The sequence below is a fragment of the Hylobates moloch genome, unplaced genomic scaffold (genome assembly GCF_009828535.3).
Source record: "Hylobates moloch isolate HMO894 unplaced genomic scaffold, HMol_V3 SCAFFOLD_3, whole genome shotgun sequence".
NCBI lineage: Eukaryota > Metazoa > Chordata > Mammalia > Primates > Hylobatidae > Hylobates > Hylobates moloch.
Window position 1 is genome coordinate 105,099,853 of NW_026652278.1, and position 25,912 is coordinate 105,125,764.

The 25,912-nt window shown below is 39.7% G+C and overlaps 1 protein-coding gene across 4 annotated transcripts in view; it reads right to left on the reverse strand.

Moving 5' to 3' along the window:
• The window catches only part of ZGRF1 (zinc finger GRF-type containing 1), a 101,500-nt gene that overhangs the window by 16,424 nt on the left and 59,164 nt on the right, over positions 1-25,912 (reverse strand). For all 4 annotated transcript variants that reach the window (XM_058436643.1, XM_032145568.2, XM_032145604.2 and 1 more), the window contains 4 exons: positions 7,230-7,373; positions 6,470-6,584; positions 4,843-5,105; positions 2,277-2,436 (listed from right to left, as the gene is read on the reverse strand). In XM_058436643.1, coding sequence (XP_058292626.1) covers positions 2,277-2,436; positions 4,843-5,105; positions 6,470-6,584; positions 7,230-7,373 — 682 coding nt within the window. The remainder of the gene's footprint in view (positions 1-2,276; positions 2,437-4,842; positions 5,106-6,469; positions 6,585-7,229; positions 7,374-25,912) is intronic.

Here is a 25,912-nt window from a genome sequence, read left to right on the forward strand (position 1 = left end):
TCAGAGATTTAAGCATTAAAGAATCTCTTTTATAAGTTTCCTGTTAACTTTTAGTACAGTACTTAACCTCCCTCCTCATTCTAACTTCTTGTTTTTTTTGTTTTGTTTTTTAATATTGTTTTGTTTTCTAACAGTCTACAGTTAAATTGTCATCTTGGGCTAAGCAATCTAAAGTTCCTTCCTGTGTAGTCTCCAGGTAACTCCTCATTGTCTTTATTAAAAAAAAAACAAAAACAAAAAACAAAAAAAACGTTGTCCTCAGCCACTCTTTTAAATTGCTTATGAGTGTATACTCGAAGAATCTTTCTGAAGGGAAATTTGAAAAGTATATTTAGAAGCTTAAAAGTTTTCATATTTTTTATTCTAGGCTTAGCATTATTTTCCTAAGGAAAGAATCAGAAATGGATACAGAGTTTTATGTTTAAGGATCTTTGTCATAAAATAATTCATACTGGCAAGAATTTGGAAATAATTTACTGATCAAAAATTGCTTAATGTATGGTATAAGAAAATCATTGAATATAATAGAGTTACAAAAAATTATGTTTTCTAAGATTTTTTTTTTTTGAGACAGAGTCTTACTTTGTCACCCAGGCTGGAGTGCAGTGGTGTGATCTTGGCACAATGCAATCCCCACCTCCCAGGTTCAAGTGATTCTTGTGCCTCAGCTGCCCGAGTAGCTGGAATTACAGGCACGTGCCACCATTCCCAGCTAATTTTTATATTTTTGGTAGAGATGGGGATTTGCCATGTTGGCCAGGCTAGTCTTGAACTCCTGGCCTCAAGTGATCTGCCCGCTTCAACCTCCCAAAGTGCTGGGAATATAGGCATGAGCCAACTTTTTAAGTAAGAAAAGCAGGACACAAACAACACATACTATTGAATCACAAATTTGGATTTAAAAATCTGTAAATAAATATAATAAAACATCTGTGTAGTCTGCATATATTCTACTATAAGCATTAACTTGTATAATTATGAAAATTAATTTTTAAAAGCTTAGGCTTAGAAATAACGACTGTTTCTCCTAATCAAACTTTGCCATTTATGTTGAAATTCAGATCATTAAACATCAGAACATTGGTGAAATACTGTAATACTTCTTTGCATTTTTAATAGTCTTATGCAATCACAAAAATCTTAAAAACAGATTGTCTTCTTTGCATTCCTCTTATTGAAATAAAAAACATAATGTACTTAAATTTGTTCAGCCATTTTACCATTTTACTATCGTGTTCATATAGGCAGATGAACAAGAGACTAATCTATAACTACTGATTCTAGAATTTGATTTTAGCCTACTTCTTTCTTTTTTTGAGACAGACTCTCCCGCTGTCACCCACGCTGGAGTGCAGTGGTGCAGTTTCAGCTCACTGCAGCCTCTGCCTCCTGAGTTCAAGCAATTCTCCTGCCTCAGCCTCCTGAGTAACTGGGATTACAGGCACCTGGCACCAGGCCAGGCTAAGTTTTTTTGTATTTTTAGTAAAGACAGGGTTTCACCATGTTGGCCAAGCTGGTGTTGAACTTCTGACATCAAGTGATCTGCCTGTGTTGGCCTCCCAAAGCGTTGGGATTACAGGCATGAGCCACCATGCCCAGCCTGATTTTAACCTGCTTCTAAGGTAACAGACCCAAGACTCCTAGGTCAGAGACAAAGGACTTTTACTCATGGCACAGGAAGCAGTATAATCATCAACATATCTGCATTGGTTTCCCTTGGTTCCCAAGTCACATGAGGAGACAAACAGCATCCAGGTAGATGCCTGCACGTGCCATGGGTTGAGGAGTAGGGCAAGAACACTGAGGCTGGGGATCCATTATCTTATAACAAGTAATAAGCAAGCCTGCTCTTTGTCCTGGAGGGAGACATTACTTCATCAGTCAAAGTTGCTTATTGTAAATAAACTGTGAGAAATGTGTTGGGTAAGAATGGTCAGGGACTTGCATCCTTAGCATCCCAGCAGGGATGCTCAGGGCCGCTGGCAGACTGCCTCCCCCAACAATACATCTCTAGCCCTACATGTTCTTGGCTGAACTGGAATTTTTGCATGAGTATCACTGTGCCAAAATTTCCAGTTCTGGTTTTGATTTTATCCTACTTACAAACTAATTAGCCCATTACTGTTTCATAGATGCTGGCTTCTGGGTCAGAGACAAAGGTCTTGCATTCTTGGCATAACCAGCAAGAGTACATGGACACTCAGGGCCCACAGTGGGTTGCCTCTCTCAACAATATCCCAAAACATTAGCTACTTAAATGCATTTGTCATGCCTACCCAAGAAGTACTCTGTCAACAGCCACATTAGTAGAAGAAGAAATCAGAAGTTTCCATGGCCTTGCATTTCCAATGGTGGGAGCTTCACTCTTTTCAAACAGCTGTACAAAGAACAAAATCACCACTGCCAGCAAATAACTCTTTCCTGCTCCAAACACACCTAATTATTTTAAAAGAAGAAAAAAATAAAAAGCATAAAATAAATAAATTTTTTTTCTTTTTTTTGAGACAGAGTCTCACTCACTCTGTCACCCAGGCTGGAGTGCAGTGGCACAATCTCAGCTCACTGTAACCTCCATCTCCCAAGTTCAAGTGATTCTCCTGTCTCAGCCTCCCAAGTAGCTGGGATTACCAGCGTGCACCACCATGCCTGGCTAATTTTTGTATTTTTAGTAGAGCCACCGTATTGGCAGGCTGGTCTCAAACTCCTGAACTCAAGTGATCCACGTGCCTTGGCCTCCCAAAGTGCTGGAATTACAGGCGTGAGCCACTGTGCCTGGTCAAACATAAATTTCTACAGGTATAACAAATATTTCATCCATCTCTCCCTCCTCCATTTAATTAATTAATGTGTTCAAAAAACATTGAGTGTTCACTATGTGCAAAACACAGGGGATAAAAAGATAACCAAAATACTTCCACTTTTAATGAGACCAGCACCTACTTAAAATGATAAACAAGGAATAATTAGAAATAATATGGTAAGTAATATTATTTTGGATCACAGAAGGAAGAAAATCTATCTCTGTTTTGATGGAGGTGGGAGTACTTCCTAAAATTAAGAAGTAGAACTAAGACTTCCAGAATAAGATGTCCAGACTGCTTAGAGAAAGGGCCATTCCAGGCAAAGCCATGACAAAGCATGTAGCTGTTAAAATAACTTTTCTATATAACCTCTACCAAATAGGCAAGAGATGAGGCTGATAAGGTAGGCACAGGGGTAAATCACAAAAGCTCTGTTTGCTATAGCTAAACAAAGTTTGAATTTTATCTTAAAGGCCAGCAGATGTCATCTAAAGATTTTAAGCAATGGTTGTTTTGTTTTGTTTTGAGACAGGGTCTGGCTCTGTTGCCCAGGCTGGAGTACAGTGGCGCAATCGTGACTCACTGCAACCTCTGCCTCCCAGGCTCAAGCCATCCTCCCACCACAACCTCCCAAGTAGCTGGGACTACAGGTACATGCCTCTATGTCCAGCTAATTTTTAAATTTTTTTGTAGAGACAGCATTTTGCCATGTTGCCCAGGCTGACCTTGAACTCCTGAGCTTAAGCGAGCTACCCTCCTTGACCTCCCAAAGTGCTGGGATTACAGGTGTGAGGCCAAGCAATGGGTTTGACTTAATCAGATTGTGTTTTAAAAAAACAACTTCAATGAAAATATGAAGTAAGGCAAAACTAGTGGTAGATCAATTATAAAGTTGTGTGAGATAATTACAACAATAATAATGTTAACTTTACTAAGCACCTCCCATGTGCCAAGCACTGTTCTAAGCCCTTTACGTATATTAACTCATTTAATCCTCCAACCCTATGAGGTGAATGCTAGTATGATCTCCATTTTGCAGAGTAGGAAATTAAAGATTAAGAGATATATAACCTGCCCAAAATCATACAGCTAACAAATGATACAGTCAGAACGTAAATTCAGGGTTCTAACTCTAGAGCCCACACTCTTACCCGCTAGGCTATATGGAGGTATGATGAAGGCTTGGATTGAGGGGATACAAGTAAACGGGAGAAGAGATACTCAATATGAAAGATGGATAGAAGCTAGAAGGAACACATCTCAGTGACTAATCTGATGGCGGGAGATGAATAGTGAGAGAATATGAGAAGGATTAAGAGAGTCACTTAATCTTGAGAGAAAGAAAAATCTAGAATCACTCTCAGATTTGATTTGGTCAACAGGGTGGATATGACATAATTCCTCAAAATAGGACAGAAAAGTAGGATTAGCTTTGGGGTGGAGGTCTATGAGAGAAAATGTGCTACCGAGGCAACAGAGTCCAGATAGAACTATTTACTGTAAGTAGGAGGAAGTAAATTGCCTTCACTGTGACAGAACCAAGCGGTAAGAATAGCTCTAAAATTAGGTAAATTGGAGAAGGAAGGCAGGACATTGAAAGCAGTTTCTGTTATGACCTCCATTTCCTCTTTTAGAAGCAAGATCAAGAGAAAAGGCAAGAATGAGGTTATGAGAAGAATTAAGGTTTGTAATCACTGATATAAAGGATAGAAGAGTGAGCTGACTAGGAATAAATAAAAGGTTTTGCTGATCAAGTTAAGTTTACTATAGGAGAGCAACATGTAAACACCTAGATCAATCTGGATACTTTGATCATAAGCTTATAATGCTACTCATTCATCAGATATGCTAATAAGTCTCCCTTTTAGGGTAGTCAGTTCTGTTCTCATCTAACAGTTTACCAAAGTGGGTACAGGTTTAAAAAGTCTACTTAGAGTTATTCTTGAACCTCATTTGACTAGGAAATTATAAAGGAGCAGACTGAGTTACAAAAGCTTACAAATAGAAAACAATTACAATTATTTTCTTTCTTGCTTCTTACCATGTATGATCGTGATAGGGAGGGTATGAGTTTGCAGTTCCTTCACTTCTTCAGTGCTTTCATGTGATGCCATCATTTGAGCTATTTGAATTAGAGCTGTAGCTTGATCCTTGTTTAACTTGTGTACCTGAATCAACTCACTAGCTAACTTCAATGTTGCTCCTAGGCTGAGTAGTTCAAATTTTGTACTGACGTTTGTGAAGGCCGGTGGGATAAATTTTCTCTTACTGACTCTTTTGTTACTAACTATAGTTGGCGAAGACCTAATAAAAATGAAGCAAATAAACAATTTTAAAAAATAGGGGCATTTGAAAAAGATGAGTAGAATAATTCATAACTTAGCCATCACTTTGTAAGCATTACAGAGAACAGTTTTTTATGGAAACAAACAGTAAGTAGATATATACTGTAAATGGATACATACTCCAATATCGAGGAGGGTAGAAGAGAACTGACGTTTGTTGAATACTTACTACATGCTGACACTTTGCTGAGCATTTTACATATTACTTGATGAAATCTTCACAACAACACTAGGAAGTAGTTAATTATCCCAAACACAGATACAAGAATATTGAATTTTTCCCCCCAATACCACACCACAAATAAGTGGCGGACTGACTTTAAAACCCATGCTCTATTATACAAACCTAACTTAGATAATTAATCTAGCCCTCATTTCAGGTAAAACTACATCACATGAATTGGTCTTATTTCTATTTCCATGAAAATTCATTTCAAATTGGATAAATAACATAATGAAATCAAAGGATATTTATTTTTTCTAGGACTTCATTGTAGTGAGAAAAATAAAACATCACAGATAGATAATAATATTCCAAATTGAAAACTGGACTTTTCCTATCATTTTTAATGCATTTAATATAATATCACTTCCAATTTTTTAAAAAGGGATATGGTGCTTGAGAAACTCAAAATGAGATATGGCTATATCGAGAATAAAATTAGTAGCAATACACACACTGGATTCAAGCTATAAAATGATTCCTTTAAATGTTAAATAATTTGTAATATAAAAATACAGATAATAAAAAATAAAATCAATACTGAAATGATCCTTAAATTATCTCTTGACGAAGTGAAAAAATGTACAGTAACATTTATTAGCCCAAACCTTAATAAACAGATGAAAAAATGCATAATTCCTTTTTCTTTTTTTTTTTTTTTTGAGATAGAGTTTCATTTGTTGCCTAGGCTAGGGTGCAATGGCACCTGGCTCACTGCAACCTCCGCCTCCCAGGTTCAAGCAATTCTCCTGCCTCAGCCTCCCAAATAGCTGGGATTACAGGCATGTGCCAGTATGTCCAGCTAATCTTGTATTTTTAGTAGAGACAGGGTTTCTCCATGTTGGTCAGGCTGGTCTTGAACTCCCGACCTCAGGTGATCTGCCCACCTCGGCCTCCCAAAGTGCTGGGATTACAGGCGTGAGCCACTGCGCCCAGCCCCTTTTCTCTTTTTGACTACTGACAGAGAATAATGTCATAGTCTGAAAAATAATTACAATTTTATTGGCAACATTTATATAATGTACTTTTATTGAATTTTCATATTTACTTCTGGTTACCATTTTTTAATACCAATGACTCAAAGGTAAAAAATGACTTACATTGTTAACAGGTACTGTGTTAGAGGTAGAGTAGCTGGATTAAAGTAGTCCTGAATGTTTTTCAAAGTAGTCAGTTCTGTGCTAGCATTACAAACCAGTAATGCATGGACAACCACTGTACAGAGGATGCAGAAAATAAACATTTGATGTAAATAAAATGGACCATAAAAACTCTGTGTTAAATGTCCACATAACTCAGAGTTCAGCTACTGAATTAAGCACATGACATAAAACAAACCCTTAAACACATACAGAGATCCCAAACTTATATTCATTAAATTACTATGCTATCTGCTCATTCATTTTATAATGGGTACGCATAAATTGCATAATTTAAATCATATTTGGACTTCCATGTATCAGCAAATGAACAAGAACACCTGTTTTGAGTTAGTACCTAGTAGCACAACTTCACAGCCAGCAGTTTCCTTTAATCAACATATCACTTGTGCCATAGAGTAGTATTTGTATAATTTTTAAACACTTTCTTCCATTTTTTCCTCAATTACTTCATAGAAATATATGGAAAACAGAAAATCAGAATAGTCTAATTAGAAAATTAGAACAAAACAATCTCCCACACACCATTCTTCCTCACAGAAATATCTATATATTCAACTTCATACACATTTTTAGGAACTCACTGTACACAATAGTTGAAACTAGAGTTGGGTCCTTTTTGTTGGCTTTAATCAAACAGTGCATCTTACATCTATCATTCTTTTTAAATTTAAACTAAAATGAGCATAGTAATACTCACTGTCAGTGGGCCAATTAGAAGGGAAATAGCCTTTCAAAGGCAGTATTTCTATCTCATTGATAGATGATGGTCCAAAGAAAGCACTACATGCAATAAAAGTATCCAGCTCAAAGTCTAGGGTTTTTGAAACCACCCAAAGATCATCTGAAAAGACAAACATTTTTAAATATTACACAGACATATACAGTATGGTTTTATATTTTTAGAAATTATATATATTTGCATATGTGTGTACATATATCTATAGTACACATATACATACACAAGATGAGAAGTAAAGTTCTGGAAAGATATTCATCAACTATCAACCTAAAGGTTGGGAGTGCTCCTGAACAAAAGAACAGCATCAGATTCTGCAATTAATACAGTACCTCTTGAATCACACAGAAAAAGACTAAAGAGATGGCAGAATTACAGGGTGAGGAAGAAGGAGGGCAGAGACATTACATGGGAAGATGAGTTTGCTACAATGGAAATTCCTAGGTTTTGCATGAACCCACAGAAGGCCCAAGAAGGCAGGACATGGGCTAGCCCATAAGACCATTTTATTAGTCCGTTCAGACTGCTATAACAAAATATCTTAAATGAGTAATTTATCAAGATGAGTAATATCTTAAATGAGAAATTTATTTCTCATAGCAGTTCTGGAAGCTAAAAAGCCCAAGATCAAGGTGCCAGCAGAGCACCAGTGAAGGCTCATTCTCACTTTGTAGATGGTGCAAAGGGGCCAAGGCACTCCCTTTAACCTGTTATAAGGCCACTAATCCCATGCAGGATTAAGTTATGCAATGCCCACATGACTTAATCATCTCCCAAAGGCCCCAGCTCTTAATACATTGGCAATCAAATTTCAAAATATGTATTTGGCGGCGGGAACGGAGGGTGGGGAACACATTTAGACCACAGTAACCACTTAACAAGCTACAAAAAAAGTAATATTGGATTCAGTTCAGGCTGAGAAAACCAACTGCTAGGGCATCAGCAATGGGAATAGTGCCAAAGATCAGATCAGTAAGGATATTAGCAGTTCTAGCAAGCTGAGAAATAATCACAAAATAGCAACATACTATCCCATTTTCACTTTCAGGAAAGCTGACCTTCCTCCTCTCTTGTAACTACTTAGTAATTAGTATGTGAATCTTGTGATATTAAAAGTAGGCACAGGGAAGAACAGGGTTTTTAAAAATGAAAAAGATGTGGAAGCCCTGAAAGAGAGACTAAACTGGGGAGCGATCAAGATTTCAATACCCAAATGAATCTGAAATTTACTGGACAAAATCTATCAAATTGCATTCATCTTAAATTTTCTCTGCCGCAAATAGGAATGAGAGATTGAAGAAAATAAACTAAAGAGAACCTTAAGACTGAATATATCTAGTAATTATTTAATCATATGCATTTCACAATGGTACCCTATAAGGAATGAAAATGAAAGGTATTAAAGTAAGACTTTCACTTTTAACTGTATATATTTCTTTTCACCTTCATTTTTCACTGTATATATTTATGTATTACTTGTTTAATCTTTTTTTCCCCCAAATGCTGGCTTGGAGATTTTTAATTTTTAAAAAATGATCTCAAATGCTTAATTTCTAAAAATCCAACCACTTCATGAATGTCTTCTATGTGATATACATTTAAAAAATAAAAACATACATAATGTTTCTGCACAAAAGTTTCCTTCAAAGGTCACATTATAAATTCTTTTTACTTACTGAATTAATAACATAATTCAAAACATGCAAAACAATGCTCAAAAAAACTTTTGAATTAAAAAAAAATAAAGATCTAGGGGATTCCTGATTCTGGTGTCATCTAAGATGCTGAATTAGTATGATTGTTGGCTTCCTTTCTGTAGAGAACAGAGAGAGAAGTGGAGAAAACATGGAAAACGTCAAGTTGGAAGGCCTGTTTTGTACTGGGGTTTGTGTCCCTGAAGTGATTTTGGCCAAGGGCAGAAGGCCTGTAGAGGAGGAGGGATCAAAGAGGGTGGGGAGGCTCTTGGGGTTCTGTTCTTGCTTCCCATCCCATCCTCTTCCCCATCCCCAATTGTACTGGGACAAATAGGGCCTACCCATCCAGAAGGCAATTTATACTTCTGGTCCAGAAATCCTCTGGAGGAAAAAAAAAAAAAAAAATCAGGGCAGCAATGCAAGCCCTGTGCCATAAAGTGTGGAGAAAAACAGATCACAGGCAGTCTCTACCTCACCTCCAAACTCCTAGGGCTAAAGAATTCTACAGTCTAAGAAATGATACATCTTAATGTTGCTTTTTCCTTTTAACCAGAGGTTTTAGACTTCACTTTAGGGATTGTTCTGCAGGTAGCTGTGGTTTTCTGGTGCCTGGGGCTCTCCATCCCATAGTTCAGTTACACCCTCAACTCCCTGAGCTCCTTGGAGCTGACCAGATTGGGATCGGCCTTCCCCAACATACACTGCCAGAAAGAAAAGCTCATAACACCAGGGAAAAATGAGTTCACAGGCCAAAATATTGAGACATTCAAGGAACACAAAGACTAAAACAAACAAACAAACAAAAAAAAACTAGATGATAGAGTCATATAGAAAAGGGAAAGCCAGAATAGATAGACAAATAATTTAAATTTGGCCTGATAAAGAGAGTAAAGAGGTAAAGGAAGATAGTAACAATGTAAAATAATAACAGCTGAGTGCAGTGGCACACAACTATAGTCCTAGCTCCTTGGGAGGCTGAGATGACAGAATTGCTTGAGCCCCAGAGTTTGAGACCAGCCTAGGCAAAACAGTGAGGCCTCAACTCAATAAATAAATACATATGTACATACATACAAGAAAACAGGCCAGGCACAATGGCTCACACCTATAATCCTAACACTTTAGGAGGCTGAGTCAGGGGGATCACTTAAGCCCACGAGTTCGAGATGTGCCAGGGCAACATAGCAAGACCCCATCACTACAAAAAATAAAAACATGAGCTGGGTGTAGTGGCTTGAACCTGTAGTCCCAGCTAGTCAGAACGCTGAGGTGGGAGGATCACCAGGGCCTAGGAGGTCAATGCTGCAGTGAGCCGTGATTGCTCTACTCCAGCCTGGGTGACAGAGTGAGACCCTGTCTCAAAAATTAAAAAAACAAAAAAAAGGAAAAAGAAATGAACAGAAATATTAGGTTGGAAAAATATAATTGATAAATAGCAGGATGAATACATTTGAGGAATCAATAACCAATTCAGATAATCATATTCATGATATTTCCCAGAAGGAAGAAAGGACAAAAATTCAGGAAATATAAAGGAGAAACTAAGAGATTTGGAAGACAGATTCAGAAGTGCTAATATTTAAATAATAAAAGACCTAGAAAGGAGGGAAAGAATAAAGAGATAAACAGGATGCTTATTTGAAGAAATAATGAAGATCCACTTCCCAGAAGTAAAAAAAAGATAGTGAACTTTAGATTTAAAAGGCCCATAATGTGCCCAAGAGGAGAAACAAGGAAAAACCCAGTTAGACACCGTATAGAGAAATATAAGACTATCAAAGTAATCAAGAAAATTCTAAAACTCCCAGCCAGAAAGAGCACATAACACATAAGGAAATAAGAATCAGAGTGCCGGCCAGGTGTGGTGGCTCACGCTTGTAATCCTAGCACTTTGGGAGGCCGCGGTGGGTGGATCACCTGAGGTCAGGAGTTCAAGACCAGCCTGGCCAACATGGTGAAACCCTATCTCTACTAAAAATAAAAAAAACTAGCCAGGCATAGTGGGGGACACCTGTAATCCCAGCTACTCGGAGGCAGAGGCAGGAGAACCGCTTGAACCCGGGAGGCGGAGGTTGCAGTGAGCCCAGATTGCACCACTGCATTCCAGCCTGGGTGACAAGAGTGAAACTCTGTCTCAAAAAAAAAAAAAAAAAAAAAGCCAGGCGTGGTGGCTCATGCCTGTAATCCCAGCACTTTGGGAGGCCAAGGCAGGCGGATTACAAGGTCAAGAGATCGAGACCATCCTGGCCAACATGGTGAAACCCTATCTCTACTAAAAATACAAAAATTAGCTGTGCATGGTGGTGTGTGCCTGTAGTCCCAGCTAATCAGGAGGCTGAGGAAGGAGAATCACTTCATCATTCAGGAGGCAGAGGTTGCAGTGAGCTGAGATCACACCACTGCACTCCAGCCTGGTGACAGAGCAAGACTTCATCTCAAAAAATAAAATAAAATCACAGTGCCATCAGACTTTCAAACAGTGAATACAAGATGATAACTAAGTATATTAAATGCTGGATTAAAATATGTGAAAGTGCCGTTTTTGTAGGTTGAAAGTATTAAAGGAAAAGAACTTAGAACCTAAAATTTTATATGTAGCCAAATTATCATCCAAAAAAAGATAGAAAATAGATCTATACTAACCCAGTGTTTCAAGATTTAGACTAGAACTACTCAAGGTAGGCTGTCCTGAACAGTTTGTTATTGGTCTGTAACAAGAAGCTTGTGCTAGAATATAATCCAATAAATCAACATAATGCTTCCTTCATTCAGAAAGCTTGCTACAAATAAAACAAAATACAGCTAAACTAAACAGCATGCTAATGATATAGGTGATTTACATTCTGGAGCAGCTCCTCAGCTCTCTTTGGGAACCAGTAAGTTTGTGGACCAGAACCAGCCTACAGACTCTACCTTGAGTAGCACTAGTCTAGATTTTGTCAACTGGGGGCAGGGCGGACAAGAGTAAGGAAAAGGATCGGGGAAGAACCAGGGTATGTGGGTGCTTTGTAAGTATCTGTTTTACTGGGGGCAGGGATAAGACTTAAATATCAATTTATTTTTTAAAAGTAAGAAATCATTTTAAAAAGCATAGTAAAATTAGAATAAACAAAAATAACTTAAGATTAAAGAAACATATATCCAGGTGTCAATTACTATAATAAATTCAACTATTGGGCTTATTCTATTTACAAGTCACATCTTTAAAATTGAGACATATGCTGTTTATAAGAACACCTGTAATATAAGAACAAAGAAAGACAAAAAAATGAAAAAAGACTTATGAAACTAATACTAGTCAAAATAAACAGCATATCTACATTAACAGATAGATTTTTAAGAAAAAATTATTAGAGATGGAGAGGATCATCTCTACATGATGATATAAGTTTACCCCAAAATTAATAATAATTTAAAACATATATGTACCCAATAAAATAGCCCTAATATATAAGACGCAAAAAGTAATAAATAGCAGAGAGAGAGTGCACCACAGAGGAAGTTTTCAACTCATCTCCCTTAATTACTTAGATAACTGCCACAAAAAGTTAGCAAGACTATATAGAAGATCTGGACAAGACAATTAATAAGCTTGATCTGATCATTAAAGAGTTCTGTATTCAACAATTAGAGAAAATGTATTTCTCTTGTACTATGCCATTAAAAAAAAACCTTAATAATATCACTTCTCAGTCTTTTGGCTAAGATCAAGTGTACAAAAACCTTAGTAGGCCAGTCGTGGTGGCTCACACCTGTAATCCCAGCACTTTGGGAGGCTGAAGCAGGCAGATTACTTGAGGCTAGGAGTTTGAGACCAGCCTGACCAACATAGTGAAAACCTGTCTCTACTAAAAATAGAAAATTTAGTGGGTGTGGTGGTGGGTGCCTGTAATCCCAGCTACTTGGGAGACTGAGACAGGAGAATGGCTTGAACCTGGGAGACGGAGGTTGCAGTGAGCTGAGATTGTGCCACTGCACTCCATCCTGAGCAACAGAGCAAGACTCTGTCTCATACATACATACATAAATTTAATAAATTTTAAAGAATATTATAAAAATCATAATGTCTACCTATTACATATTTAAGTCAGAAGTTAACAATAAGTTAAACTAGAAATTCTTTACATTTTTAATATTAAAACACATGCTAAATGACTCACAGGTTAAAAAAAAAATCATAATGGAAAACTTAAAACAAACAATTATAATGAAAAAAATACTTCAGCAAAAATAGAGGGGTAGGCCAGGCATGGAGGCTCACATCTGTAAACTCAACACTTTGGGAGTCCAGGCAGGTAGATCACTTGAGGTGAGGAGTTCAAGACCAGCCTGGCCACCATGGTGAAACCCTGTCTCTACTAAAAATACAAAAAGTTAGCTGGGTGTGGTGGTGGGTGCCTGTAGTCCCAGCTACTTGGGAAGCTGAGGCAGGAGAATCACTTGAACCCAGGAGGTTGCAGTAAGCCAAGATTGTGCCACTGCACTCAGCCTGGGCAACAGAGCCAGACTATATTTCAAAAAAAAAAAAAAGGAGTGGTACTTTAAGGAAAACTTACCGCCCTAATAATTATATTAGAGAAGAGAAAAGCCTCAAAATTAGCTAAGTATCAAGCTTAAGATGTGTAAAAAGAACAGTATACTATCCTAAACAAAATAGAAGAAATCATAAAAATTAGAGAGGAAGCCAATAACAATAAAAACAAAACAAAAACACATTGCTGATCTTCTGATCAATAAAGCCAAGTCAGTTCTTCGAAAACAATAACAAAATAAGATAAACCTCAGGCAAGACTGGTCAGAAGAATAAAAACACAAACAATACAGTGGTATCAGAGAATATGAATAAATTTAAGATAAAAATATTCAAAACTTCTACAGGGAAATTTGCATAACTTTATTATAAGATGTTACAAAAAAATTTTAAATAAACAGATATAGCAAGTATATGGTATTAAATCTTTTTTTTTTTTTTCTGAGACAAGGTCTCACTATGTTGCCCAGGCTGGTCTCCTAACTCCTGAGCTCAAGCTATCCTCCTGCCTTGGCCTCCCAAAAGGGTCAGCATTACAGGCGTGAGCCACCATGCTCAGCCCTAAATCTTGGTATTTTAAAGATGTCATCCCTTCTCAACTTTATAGGTACGATTCCAATCAAGATCCCAACAAGTTTTTCATGAAACTTGATGAGATGATTCTAAAATATATGTGAAAGAGTAAAGGACCAAGAACAGCCAGGTCACATCTAAGAACAGAGAGGGGAACTTGCACTATTTCATATTAGGATTTATGAAGCCATGGTAATTAAGGCAGTCTGGAACTGGTACAACAATATACAGATTAACCTACAGTATAAAATAGGGAGTCCAGAACACACACAGCTACTTTAAACCTGATTATATGACAGAGGTAGCATCTCAGATCAGTGAGGAAAAGAGAGACTAATCAATAAAAAATGGTTATTATTCTAGCAAAATTGGTAATTAAAAAGAAAAAGATGGCCCTTCCCTCTAAGCGATGGCTGAGAGGCGGTGCATGCAGATGGGGACTCTGCTCGCCCCCCATCTCATCCCCCAAGCAGAGACTGGTTTTCTCGTTGGATTGCCCATGCACTTGTTGCAGAAACAGCCAAGGCCCTGGCTGGGGAGAATGCTGAAGGAAGAAGATGCAGAAGCAGGACGACCCTGAAAGATTCAGCCTCTTCATCCTCAAACAGGCTGGAGTGCAGTGGCGTGATCTCGGCTCGCTACAACCTCCACCTCCCAGCCGCCTGCCTTGGCCTCCCAAAGTGCTAAGATTACAGCCTCTGCCCGGCCGCCACCCCATCTAGGAAGTGAGGAGTGTCTCTGCCTGGCCGCCCATCGTCTGGGATGTGAGGAGCACCTCTGCCCGGCCGCCCCGTCTGGGAAGTGAGGAGCGCCTCTGCCCGGCCGCCACCCCGTCTAGGAAGTGAGGAGCGCCTCTGCCCGGTCGCCCCGTCTGGGAAGTGAGGAGCGCCTCTGCCTGGCCGCTGTGCAACCTTCCAAGTGTGAAGTGACAGCCTTCGTTGTAGAATGAATAGACACTGACACTGATTATAAAACACCTTGGCAGCTATCTCAAGTCGTCAATGGTGGAGGTATTGGAATTACAGAAGAAAAACACACAAATTTGACTAAAGGCGATTTTGTGACTTCTTTCTATTGGCCCTGGGGAACCACGGTTATTCTGGATGGAAATAGCCTTGAAAAGGTGATATATATATATGAACGTATCTGATTTTTTTTCCCCGTATAATTCTTACTTTGTGCATTTGATATTCAGTTGTGTCTGTAATCATGGAAAAATAAAAGCATATATTTTCTTTAAAAAAAAAAAAGAAAAAGATGAAACTGGATCCCTACTTCATACCATATACAAAAGAAAAAAAAATCAACTTCAAGTGGACTAAAGATTTAAATCTCATAGCCACCAAAACAGCATGGTACTGGTATAAAAATAGGCACACAGACCAATAGAACAGAATAGAGAGCCCAGAAATAAAGCCAAATACTTAGAGCCAACTGATCTTTGACAAAACAAACAAAAACATGAAGTGGAGAAAGAACACCCTATTCAACAAATGGTGCTGGGATAATTGGCAAGCCACATGTAGAGGAATGAAACTGGATCCTCATCTCTCACCTTATACAAAATTCAACTCAACATGGATCGAGAATTTAAATCTAAGACCTGAAATCATAAAAATTCTAGAACATCAGAAAAACCCTTCTGACATTGGCGTAGGCTAAGACTTCATGACCAAGAACCCAAAAGCAAACACAATAAAAACAAAGATAAGTAAGTGGAACTTAATTAAACTATTAGTAAAAAGCTTCTGCACAGCAAAATTAACAATCATCAGGGTAAACAGACAACCCACAGAGTGGGAGAAAATATTCACAATCTATACATCTGACAAATGATTAACACTCAGAATCTACAAGGAACTCAAATAAATCAGCAAGAAAAAACCAAATGATCCCATAAAAAAGTGGGCTAAGGACATGAATAGACAATTCTCAAAAGAAGACATACAAATGGCCAACAAACATGAAAAAATGCTCAACATCCCTAATGATCACAGAAATGCAAATCAAAACCACAAGGCAATACTGCCTTACTCCTGCAAGAATGCCATAATCAAAAAATCAAAATTAATAGATGCTGGCAGGGATGTGGTGAAAAGGGGACACTTTTACACTGCTAGTGGAAATGTAATCTAGTACAATCAGTGGAAAACAGTGTGGAGATTCCTTAAAGAACTAAAAGTAGAACTACCATTTGATCCAACAATCCCACTACTGGGTATCTATTTAGAGGAAAATAAGTCATTACACAAAAAAGATACTTACACGTTTATAGCAGCACAATTCGCAATTACAAAAATATGGAACCAGCCCAAATGCCCATCAATCAACGAGTGGATAAAGAAATTGTGATACACACACACACACACACACACACACACACACACACACACCATGGAATACTATTCAGCCATAAAAACGAACGAATAATGCCATTTGCAACAACCTGGATGGATCTGGAGACCACTATTCTAAGTGAAGTAACTCAGGAATGGAAAAATCAAACATCATATGTTCTTACTCATAAGTGGGAGCTAAGTTATGAGGGTACAAAGGCCTAAGAATAATACAATGGACTTTGGGGACTCCGGGGAAAGGGTAAGGGGGGCGGTGAAGGATAAAAAGACTACAAATTTGATACAGTGTATACTGATCAGGTGACAGGTGTAGCAAAATCTCAGAAATCACTACTAAAGAACTTATTCATGTAACCAAACACCACCTTTTCCCTCAAAAAATTATGGAAATTAATAATAAAGATTTAAATGTCAAAAATCAAACTGTAAAACATTTAGTAGAAAATATAGGTGAGTAATTTTACAACTCAGCATAGGAAAAGATTTTTAAGATATAAAAAGCACTGTCAAAAAGAAAAGATTACTAACAAATATGACTATTCTAAAATTAAGAATTTTTATTTATCTGAAGATACCTTAAAGTAAGTGAAAAGACATGATCTGATGAGCAGATATTTACAATATACATAATCAACAAAGAATTAATATGAAGAATACATAAAGAACTTCTATAAATAAAAGAAGGTTATAAAGAACCCAATAGTAAAATGGCTAAGAAGAAAGACATGTAACTAAAAAACACGTGAAGACTATTTTAACATCACTGGTGAGCAGAGAAGTGTGAGCTAAAACCACAATGCAATCATCTTATACTCATTTGAATGGGTTGATCCATAAGATCTCTTGTACTTAGAATGAGTAAAAACTGATACAGCCACTTTGGAAATCAGTTTGGCATCACAATCTAAAGATGTGTGAAGTATGTTCATATGCTGTAAGACAGCATTTTCATTCCTAGAGTAATAGTCAAAAGAAACCCATACATGTCTAAAAGACAGTACAAGAATATTCATAACACCCTGTTCACAATGGTAAAACTTAGAAACCCAAACAACAATGAAAACAATAAACTATAGCATGTTTACAAAATATTATACAACAGTCAAAACAAATAATGTAGACTCTAGATTTAAGAACAACAACATGGATAAATTGTAGCAACATACTAACCAAAAAAAGATAAATTCCAGCCGGGCGCGGTGGCTCATGCTTGTAATCCCAGCACTTTGGGAGGCCGAGGCAGGCGGATCACGAGGTCAGGAGATCAAGACCACAGTGAAACCCCGTCTCTAATAAAAATACAAAAAAAATAGCCGGGCGTGGTGGCGGGCGCCTGTAGTCCCAGCTACTCGGAGAGGCTGAGGCAGGAGAATGGCGTGAACCCAGGAGACGGAGCTTGCAGTGAGCCGAGATTGCGCCACTGCACTCCAGCCTGGGCGACAGAGCGAGACTTCGTCTCAAAAAAAAAAGATAAATTCCAAAAGATTATATACAGAATGACATCATTTTAGTAAGGTCTAAAAAATCTAAAAATTTTATATAGCTCTTTAGGAATTCATTTACATAAATCTACACACAAAGGAAAGAAAAATGCTGGTGAGTGCAAGGATCAAAATGATAATTACCTTGGGTTTGGAGAGACAAGATGAGGAAGTGGGGTTAACTTAAATGTAGGTTGGTATAAAGGTACTAGATTTTGATTTGGTTTGTGGGCTCACAGATGCTTATTATATTATTTTAAAGAACTAAGTTACTAATTAAATAACTAAATGAAGGTGAGCTATGTGAGGACCAATGACTAAGAGTAGGTCACAAAATCTCAAATAATGATTAATCCAACTTAGTGTACCTAAGGTCCTTTAAAAACACTCAATGCTGGCCAGCACGGTGGCTCATGTCTGTAATCCCATGGGAGGCCAAGGTGGGTGGATCACCTGAGGCCAGGAGTTCAAGACCAGGCTGGCCAACATGGTGAAACCCTGTCTCTACTAAAAATACAAAAATTAGCTGGATGTGGTGGCGCGCACCTGTAATCCCACCTACTCGCAAGACTGAGGCAGAATAATCACTTGAACCCAGGAGGCAGAGGTTGCAGTGAACCTAGATCACGCTACTGCACTCCAGCTTCAGCAACAGAGTGAGACTCTGTCTCGGGAAAAAAAAAAACAAGCAAACAAAAAAAAAACACTCAATGTTCAAAGAATTTTATTTCCAAATATACAAAATTTGGGGTTCAATGTTGCCAAATTACACAGACAATAAAAGAAGCATCAACAAACTCATTATTATGTATTTTCAGTTTATTTTTGACATTAAATCAGAGCACAGTTGAATCAATATACTTACTTATATGATTCCAAGAACTAATTAAATGTTTCTCATATCCCTTTTAATAAAGTTTTTAAAAAGCCCTAACATTTAGGGGGAGGAGCCAAGATGGCCAAATAGGAACAGCTCCAGTCTACAGCTCCCAGTGAGAGCTGACAGCGTGCTGGCAGTCGTCGCAGCCCTCGCTTGCTCTCGGCGCCTCCTCTGCCTGGGCTCCCACCTTGGCGGCACTTGAGGAGCCTTTCAGCCCACCACTGTACTGTGGGAGCCCCTTTCTGGGCTGGCCAAGGCGGGAGCCAGCTCCCTCGGCTTGCAGGAAGGTGTGGAGGGAGAGGCACGAGCGGGAACCGGGGCTGCGTGCGGCGCTTGTGAGCCAGCTGGAGTTCCGGGTGGGCGTGGGCTTGGCGGGCCCCACACTCGGAGCAGCTGGCCAGCCCTGCCAGCCCCAGGCAATGAGGGGCTTAGCACCCGGGCCAGCGGCTGCAGAGGGTGTCCTGGGTCCCCCAGCAGTGCCAGCCCACCAGCGCTGCGCTTGATTTCTCACTGGGCCTTAGCTGCCTTCCCGCGGGGCAGGGTTGGGACCTGCAGCTCGCCATGCCTGAGCCTCCCACCCCTTCCATGGGCTCCTGTGCGGCCCGAGCCTCCCCAACGAGCACCACCCCCTGCTCCACAGCACCCAGTCCCATCGACCACCCAAGGGCTGAGGAGTGCGAGCGCATGGCGCAGGACTGGCAGGCAGCTCCACCTGCAGCCCCGGTGTGGGATCCACTGGGTGAAGCCAGCTGGGCTCCTGAGTCTGGTGGAGACATGGAGAACCTTTATGTCTAGCTCAGGGATTGTAAATACACCAACCAGCACCCTGTGTCTAGCTCAGGGTCTGTGAATGCACCAATCGACACTCTGTATCTAGCTACTCTGGTGGGGCCTTGGAGAACCTTTGTGTCGATACTCTGTATCTAACTGATCTGATGGGGACGTGATGGGGACGTGGAGAACCTTTGTGTCTAGCTCAGAGATTGTAAATGCACCAATCAGCACCCTGTCAAAACAGACCACTCGGCTCTACCAATCAGCAGGACGTTGGTGGGGCCACATAACAGAATAAAAGCAGGCTGCCCGAGCCAGCAGTGGCAACCCGCTTGGGTCCCCTTCCACACTGTGGAAGCTTTGTTCTTTCACTCTTTGCAATAAATCTTGCTACTGCTCACTCTTTGGGTCCACACTGCTTTTATGAGCTGTAACACTCACCATGAAGGTCTACAGCTTCACTCCTGAAGCCAGCGAGACCACGAGCCCACCAGGAGGAACAAACAACTCCAGACGTGCCGCCTTAAGAGCTGTAACACTCACTGCGAAGGTCTGCAGCTTCACTCCTGAGCCAACGAGACCACGAACCCACCAGAAGGAAGAAACTCTGAACACATCTGAACATCAGAAGGAACAAACTCCGGACACACCGCCTTTAGAACTGTAACATACCACAAGGATCTGCGGCTTCATTCTTGAAGTCAGTGAGACCAAGAACCCACCAATTCCGGACACACCAGCATGAGCAATGCAGAAGACGGGTGATTTCTGCATTTCCAACTGGGGTACCAGGTTCATCTCACTGGGGAGTGTCGGACAGTGGGTACAGGACAGTGGGTGCAGTGCACCGAGCATGAGCCAAAGCAGGGTGAGGCATCTCCTCACCCAGGAAGCGCAAGGGGTCAGGGAATTCCCTTTCCTAGTCAAAGAAAGGGGTGACAGATGGCACCTGGAAAATTCAGGTCACTCCCACTCTAATACTGCGCTTTTTCAACAGTCTTAGCAAACAGCACATCAGGATATTATATCCTGTGCCTGACTCAGAGGGTCCTATGCCCATGGAACCTCGCTCATTGCTAGCATAGCAGTCTGAGATCAAACTGCAAGGCAGGAGTGAGGCCGGGGGAGGGGTGCCTGTCATTGCCGAGGCTTGAGTAGGTAAACAAAGTGGTGGGAAGCTCAAACTGGGTGGAGCCCACCACAGTGGAGGCCTGCCTGCCTCTGTAGACTCCACCTCTGGGGGCAGGACTTAGCCAAACAAAAGGCAACAGAAACCACTGCAGACTTAAATGTCCCTCTCTGACAGCTTTGAAGAGATTAGTGGTTCTCCCAGTACACAGCTGGATATCTGAGAATGGACAGATTGCCTCCACAAGTGGGTCCCTGACCCCTGAGTAGCCTAAATGGGAGGCACCCCCCCAGTAGGGGCAGACTGCCATCTCACACGGCTGGGTACTCCTCTGAGATAAAACTTCCAGAGGAACGATCAGGCAGCAACATTTGCTGTTCAACAGTATCCACTGTTCTGCAGCCTCCGCTGCTGATACCCAGGCAAACAGGTCTGGAGTGGACCTCCAGCAAACTCCAACAGACCTGCAGCTGAGGATCCTGACGGTTAGAGGGAAAACTAACAAACAGAAGGGACATCCACACCGAAACCCCATCTGTATGTCACCATCATCAAAGACCAAAGGTAGATAAAACCACAAAGATGGGGAAAAAACAGAGCAGAAAAACTGGAAACTCTAAAAATCAGAGTGCCTCTCCTTCTCCAAAGGAACGCAGTTCCTCACCAGCAACAGAACAAAGCTGGATGGAGAATGACTTTGACAAGTTGAGAGAAGAAGGCTCCAGACGATCAAACTACTCCCAGCTAAAGGAGGAAGTTCGAACCCATGGCAAAGAAGTTAAAAACCTTGAAAAAAAATTAGACAAATGGCTAACTAGAATAACCAACGCACAGAAGTCCTTAAAGGACCTGATGGAGCTGAAAACCACGGCACGAGAACTATGTGACGAAGGCACAAGCTCAGTAGCCGATTCAATCAGCTGGAAGAAAGGGTATCAGTGATGGAAGATCAAATGAATGAAATGAAGCGAGAAGAGAAGTTTAGAGAAAAAAGAATAAAAAGAAATGAACAAAACCTCCAAGAAATATGGGACTATGTGAAAAAACCAAATCTATGTCTGATTGGTGCACCTGAAAGTGACAGGGAGAATGGAACCAAGTTGGAAATCACTCTGCAGGATATTATCCAGGAGAACTTCCCCAATCTAGCAAGGCAGGCCAACATTCAAATTCAGGAAATACAGAGAACACCACAAACATACTCCTTGAGAAGAGCAACTCCAAGACACATAATTGTCAGATTCACCAAAGTTGAAATGAAGGAAAAAATGTTAAGGGCGGCCAAAGAGAAAGGTCGGGTTACCCACAAAGGGAAGCCCATCAGACTAACAGCTGATCTCTCAGCAGAAACTCTACAAGCCAGAAGAGAGTGGGGGCCAATATTCAACATTCTTAAAGAAAACAATTTTCAACCCAGAATTTCATATCCAGCCAAACTAAGCTTCATAAGTGAAGGAGAAATAAAATCCTTTACAGACAAGCAAACGCTGAGAGATTCTGTCACCACCAGGCTTGCCCTAAAGGAGCTCATGAAGGAAGCACTAAACATAGAAAGGAATAACCGGTACCAGGCCCTGCAAAAACATGCCAAATTGTAAAGACCATCGAGGCTAGGAAGAAACTGCATCAACTAATGAGCAAAATAATCAGCTAACATCATAATGACAGGATCAAATTCACACATAACAATATTAACCTTAAATGTAAATGGGCTAAATGCTCCAATTAAAAGACACAGACTGGCAAAGTGGATAAAGAGTCAAGACCTATCAGTGTGCTGTATTCAGGAAACCCATCTCACGTACACAGACACATATGGGCTCAAAATAAAAGGATGGAGGAAGATCTACCAAGCAAATGGAAAACAAAAAAGGCAGGGGTTGCAATCCTAGTCTCTGATAAAACAGACTTTAAACCAACAAAGATCAAAAGAAACAAAGAAGGCCATTACATAATGGTAAAGGGATTAATTCAACAAGAAGAGCTAACTATCCTAAATATATATGCACCCAACACAGGAGCACCCAGATTCATAAAGCAAGTCCTGAGTGACCTATAAAGAGACTTAGACTCCCACACAATAATAATGGGAGACTTTAACACCCCACTGTCAACATTAGACAGATCAATGAGACAGAAAGTTAACAAGGATATCCAGGAATTGAACTCAGCTCTGCACCAAGCGGACCTAATAGACATCTACAGAACTCTCCACCCCAAATCAACAGAATATACATTCTTTTCAGCACCACACCATAACTATTCCAAAATTGACCATATAGTTGGAAGTAAAGCACTACTCAGCAAATGTAAAAGAACAGAAATTATAACAAACTATCTCTCAGATCACAGTGCAATCAAACTAGAACTTAGCATTAAAAAACTCACTCAAAACTGCTCAACTACATGGAAACTAAACAACCTGCTCCTGAATGACTACTGGGTACATAACGAAATGAAGGCAGAAATAAAGATGTTCTTTGAAACCAACGAGAACAAAGACACAACATACCAGAATCTCTGGGACACATTCAAAACAGTGTGTAGAGGGAAATTTATAGCACTAAATGCCCACAAGAGAAAGCAGGAAAGATCTTAAATTGACAACCTAACATCACAATTAAAAGAACTAGAGAAGCAAGAGCAAACACATTCAAAAGCTAGCAGAAGGCAAGAAATAACTAAGATCAGAGCAGAACAGAAGGAAACAGAGACACAAAAAAGCCCTTCAAAAAATCAATGAATCCAGGAGCTGGTTTTTTGAAAAGATCAACAAAATCGATAGACCGCTAGCAAGACTAATAAAGAAGAAAAGAAAGAAGAATCAAAAAGATGCAATAAAAAATGATAAAGGGGATATCACAACCGATCCACAGAAACACAAACTACCATCAGAGAATACTATAAACACCTCTATGCAAATAAACTAGAAAATCTAGAAGAAATGGATACATTCCTCGACAAATACACCCTCCCAAGACTAAACCAGGAAGAAGTGGAATCTATGAATAGACCAATAACATGCTCTAAAATTGAGGCAATAATTAATAGCTTACCAACCAAAAAAGGTCCAGGACCAGATGGATTCACAGCCAAATTCTACCAGAGGTACAAAGAGGAGCTGGTACCATTCCTTCTGAAACTATTCCAATCAATAGAAAAAGAGGGAATCCTCCCTAACTCATTTTATGAGGCCAGCATCATCCAAAGCCTGGCAGAGACACAACCAAAAAAGAGAATTTTAGACCAATATTCCTGATGAACATCAATGCAAAAATCCTCAATAAAATACTGGCAAACCGAATCCAGCAGCACATCAAAAAGCTTATCCACCATAATCAAGTGGGCTTCATCCCTGGGATGCAAGGCTAGTTCAACATATGCAAATCAATAAACATAATCCAGCATATAAACGGAACCAATGACAAAAAACCACATGATTATCTCAATAGATGCAGAAAAGGCCTTTGACAAAATTCAACAACCCTTCATGCTAAAAACTCTCGATAAGTTAGGTATTGATGGGACGTATCTCAAAATAATAAGAGCTATCTATGACAAACCCACAGCCAATATCATACTGAATGGACAAAAACTGGAAGCATTCCCTTTGAAAACTGGCACAGGACAGGGATGCCCTCTCTCACCACTCCTATTCAACATAGTGTTGGAAGTTCTGACCAGGGCAATCAGGCAAGAGAAGGAAATAAAGGGCATTCAATTAGGAAAAGAGGAAGTCAAATTGTCCCTGTTTGCAGATGACATGATTGTATATCTAGAAAACCCCACCGTCTGAGCCCAAAATCTCCTTAAGCTGAAAGGCAACTTCAGCAAAGTCTCAGGATACAAAATCAATGTGCAAAAATCACAAGCATTCTTATACACCAATAACAGACAAACACAGAGCCAAATCATGAGTGAACTCCATTCACAATTGCTTCAAAGAGAATAAAAACGTAGGAATCCAACTTACAAGGGATGTGAAGGACCTCTTCAAGGAGAACTACAAACCACTGCTCAATGAAATAAAAGAGGTTACAAACAAATGGAAGAACATTCCATGCACATGGGTAGGAAGAATCAATATTGTGAAAACGGCCATACTGCCCAAGGTAATTTATAGATTCAATGCCATCCCCATCAAGCTACCAATGACTTTCTTCACAGAATTGGAAAAAACTACTTTAAAGTTCATATGGAACGAAAAAAGAGCCCACATTGCCAAGTCAATCCTAAGCCAAAAGAACAAAGCTGGAGGCATCACGCTACCTGACTTCAAACTATACTACAAGGCTACAGTAACCAAAACAGCATGGTACTGGTACCAAAACAGAGATATAGACCAATGGAACAGAACAGAGCCCTCAGACATAATACCACACATCTACAACTATCTGACTTTTGACAAACCTGACAAAAACAAGAAATGGGGAAAAGATTACCTATTTAATAAATGGTGCTGGGAAAACTGGCTAGCCATATGGAGAAAGCTGAAACTGGATCCCTTCCTTACACCTTATACAAAAATTAACTCAAGATGGATTAAAGACTTAAATGTTAGACCTAAAACCATAAAAACCCTAGAAGAAAACCTAGGCAATACCATTCAGGACATAGGCATGGCCAAGGACTTCATGTCTAAAACACCAAAAGCAATGGCAACAAAAGCCAAAATTGACAAATGGGATCTAACTAAACTAAAGAGCTTCTGCACAGCAAAAGAAACTACTATCAGAGTGAACAGGCAACCTACAGAATGGAAGAAAATTTTTGCAATCTACTCATCTGACAAAGGGCTAATATCCAGAATCTACAATGAACTCAAACAAATTTACAAGAAAAAACAAACAACCCCATCGAAAAGTGGGCGAAGGATATGAACAGGCACTTCTCAAAAGAAGACATTTATGCAGTCAAAAGACACATGAAAAAATGCTCATCATCACTGACCATCAGAGAAATGCAAATCAAAACCACAATGAGATACCATCTCACACCAGTTAGAATGGCGATCACTAAAAAGTCAGGAAACAACAGGTGCTGGAGAGGTGTGGAGAAATAGGAACACTTTTACACTGCTAGTGGGAATGTAAACTAGTTCAACCATTGTGGAAGTCAGTGTGGTGATTCCTCAGGGATCTAGAACTAGAAATACCATTTGACCCAGCCATCCCATTACCAGGTATATACCCAAAGGATTATAAAACATGCTGCTATAAAGATAC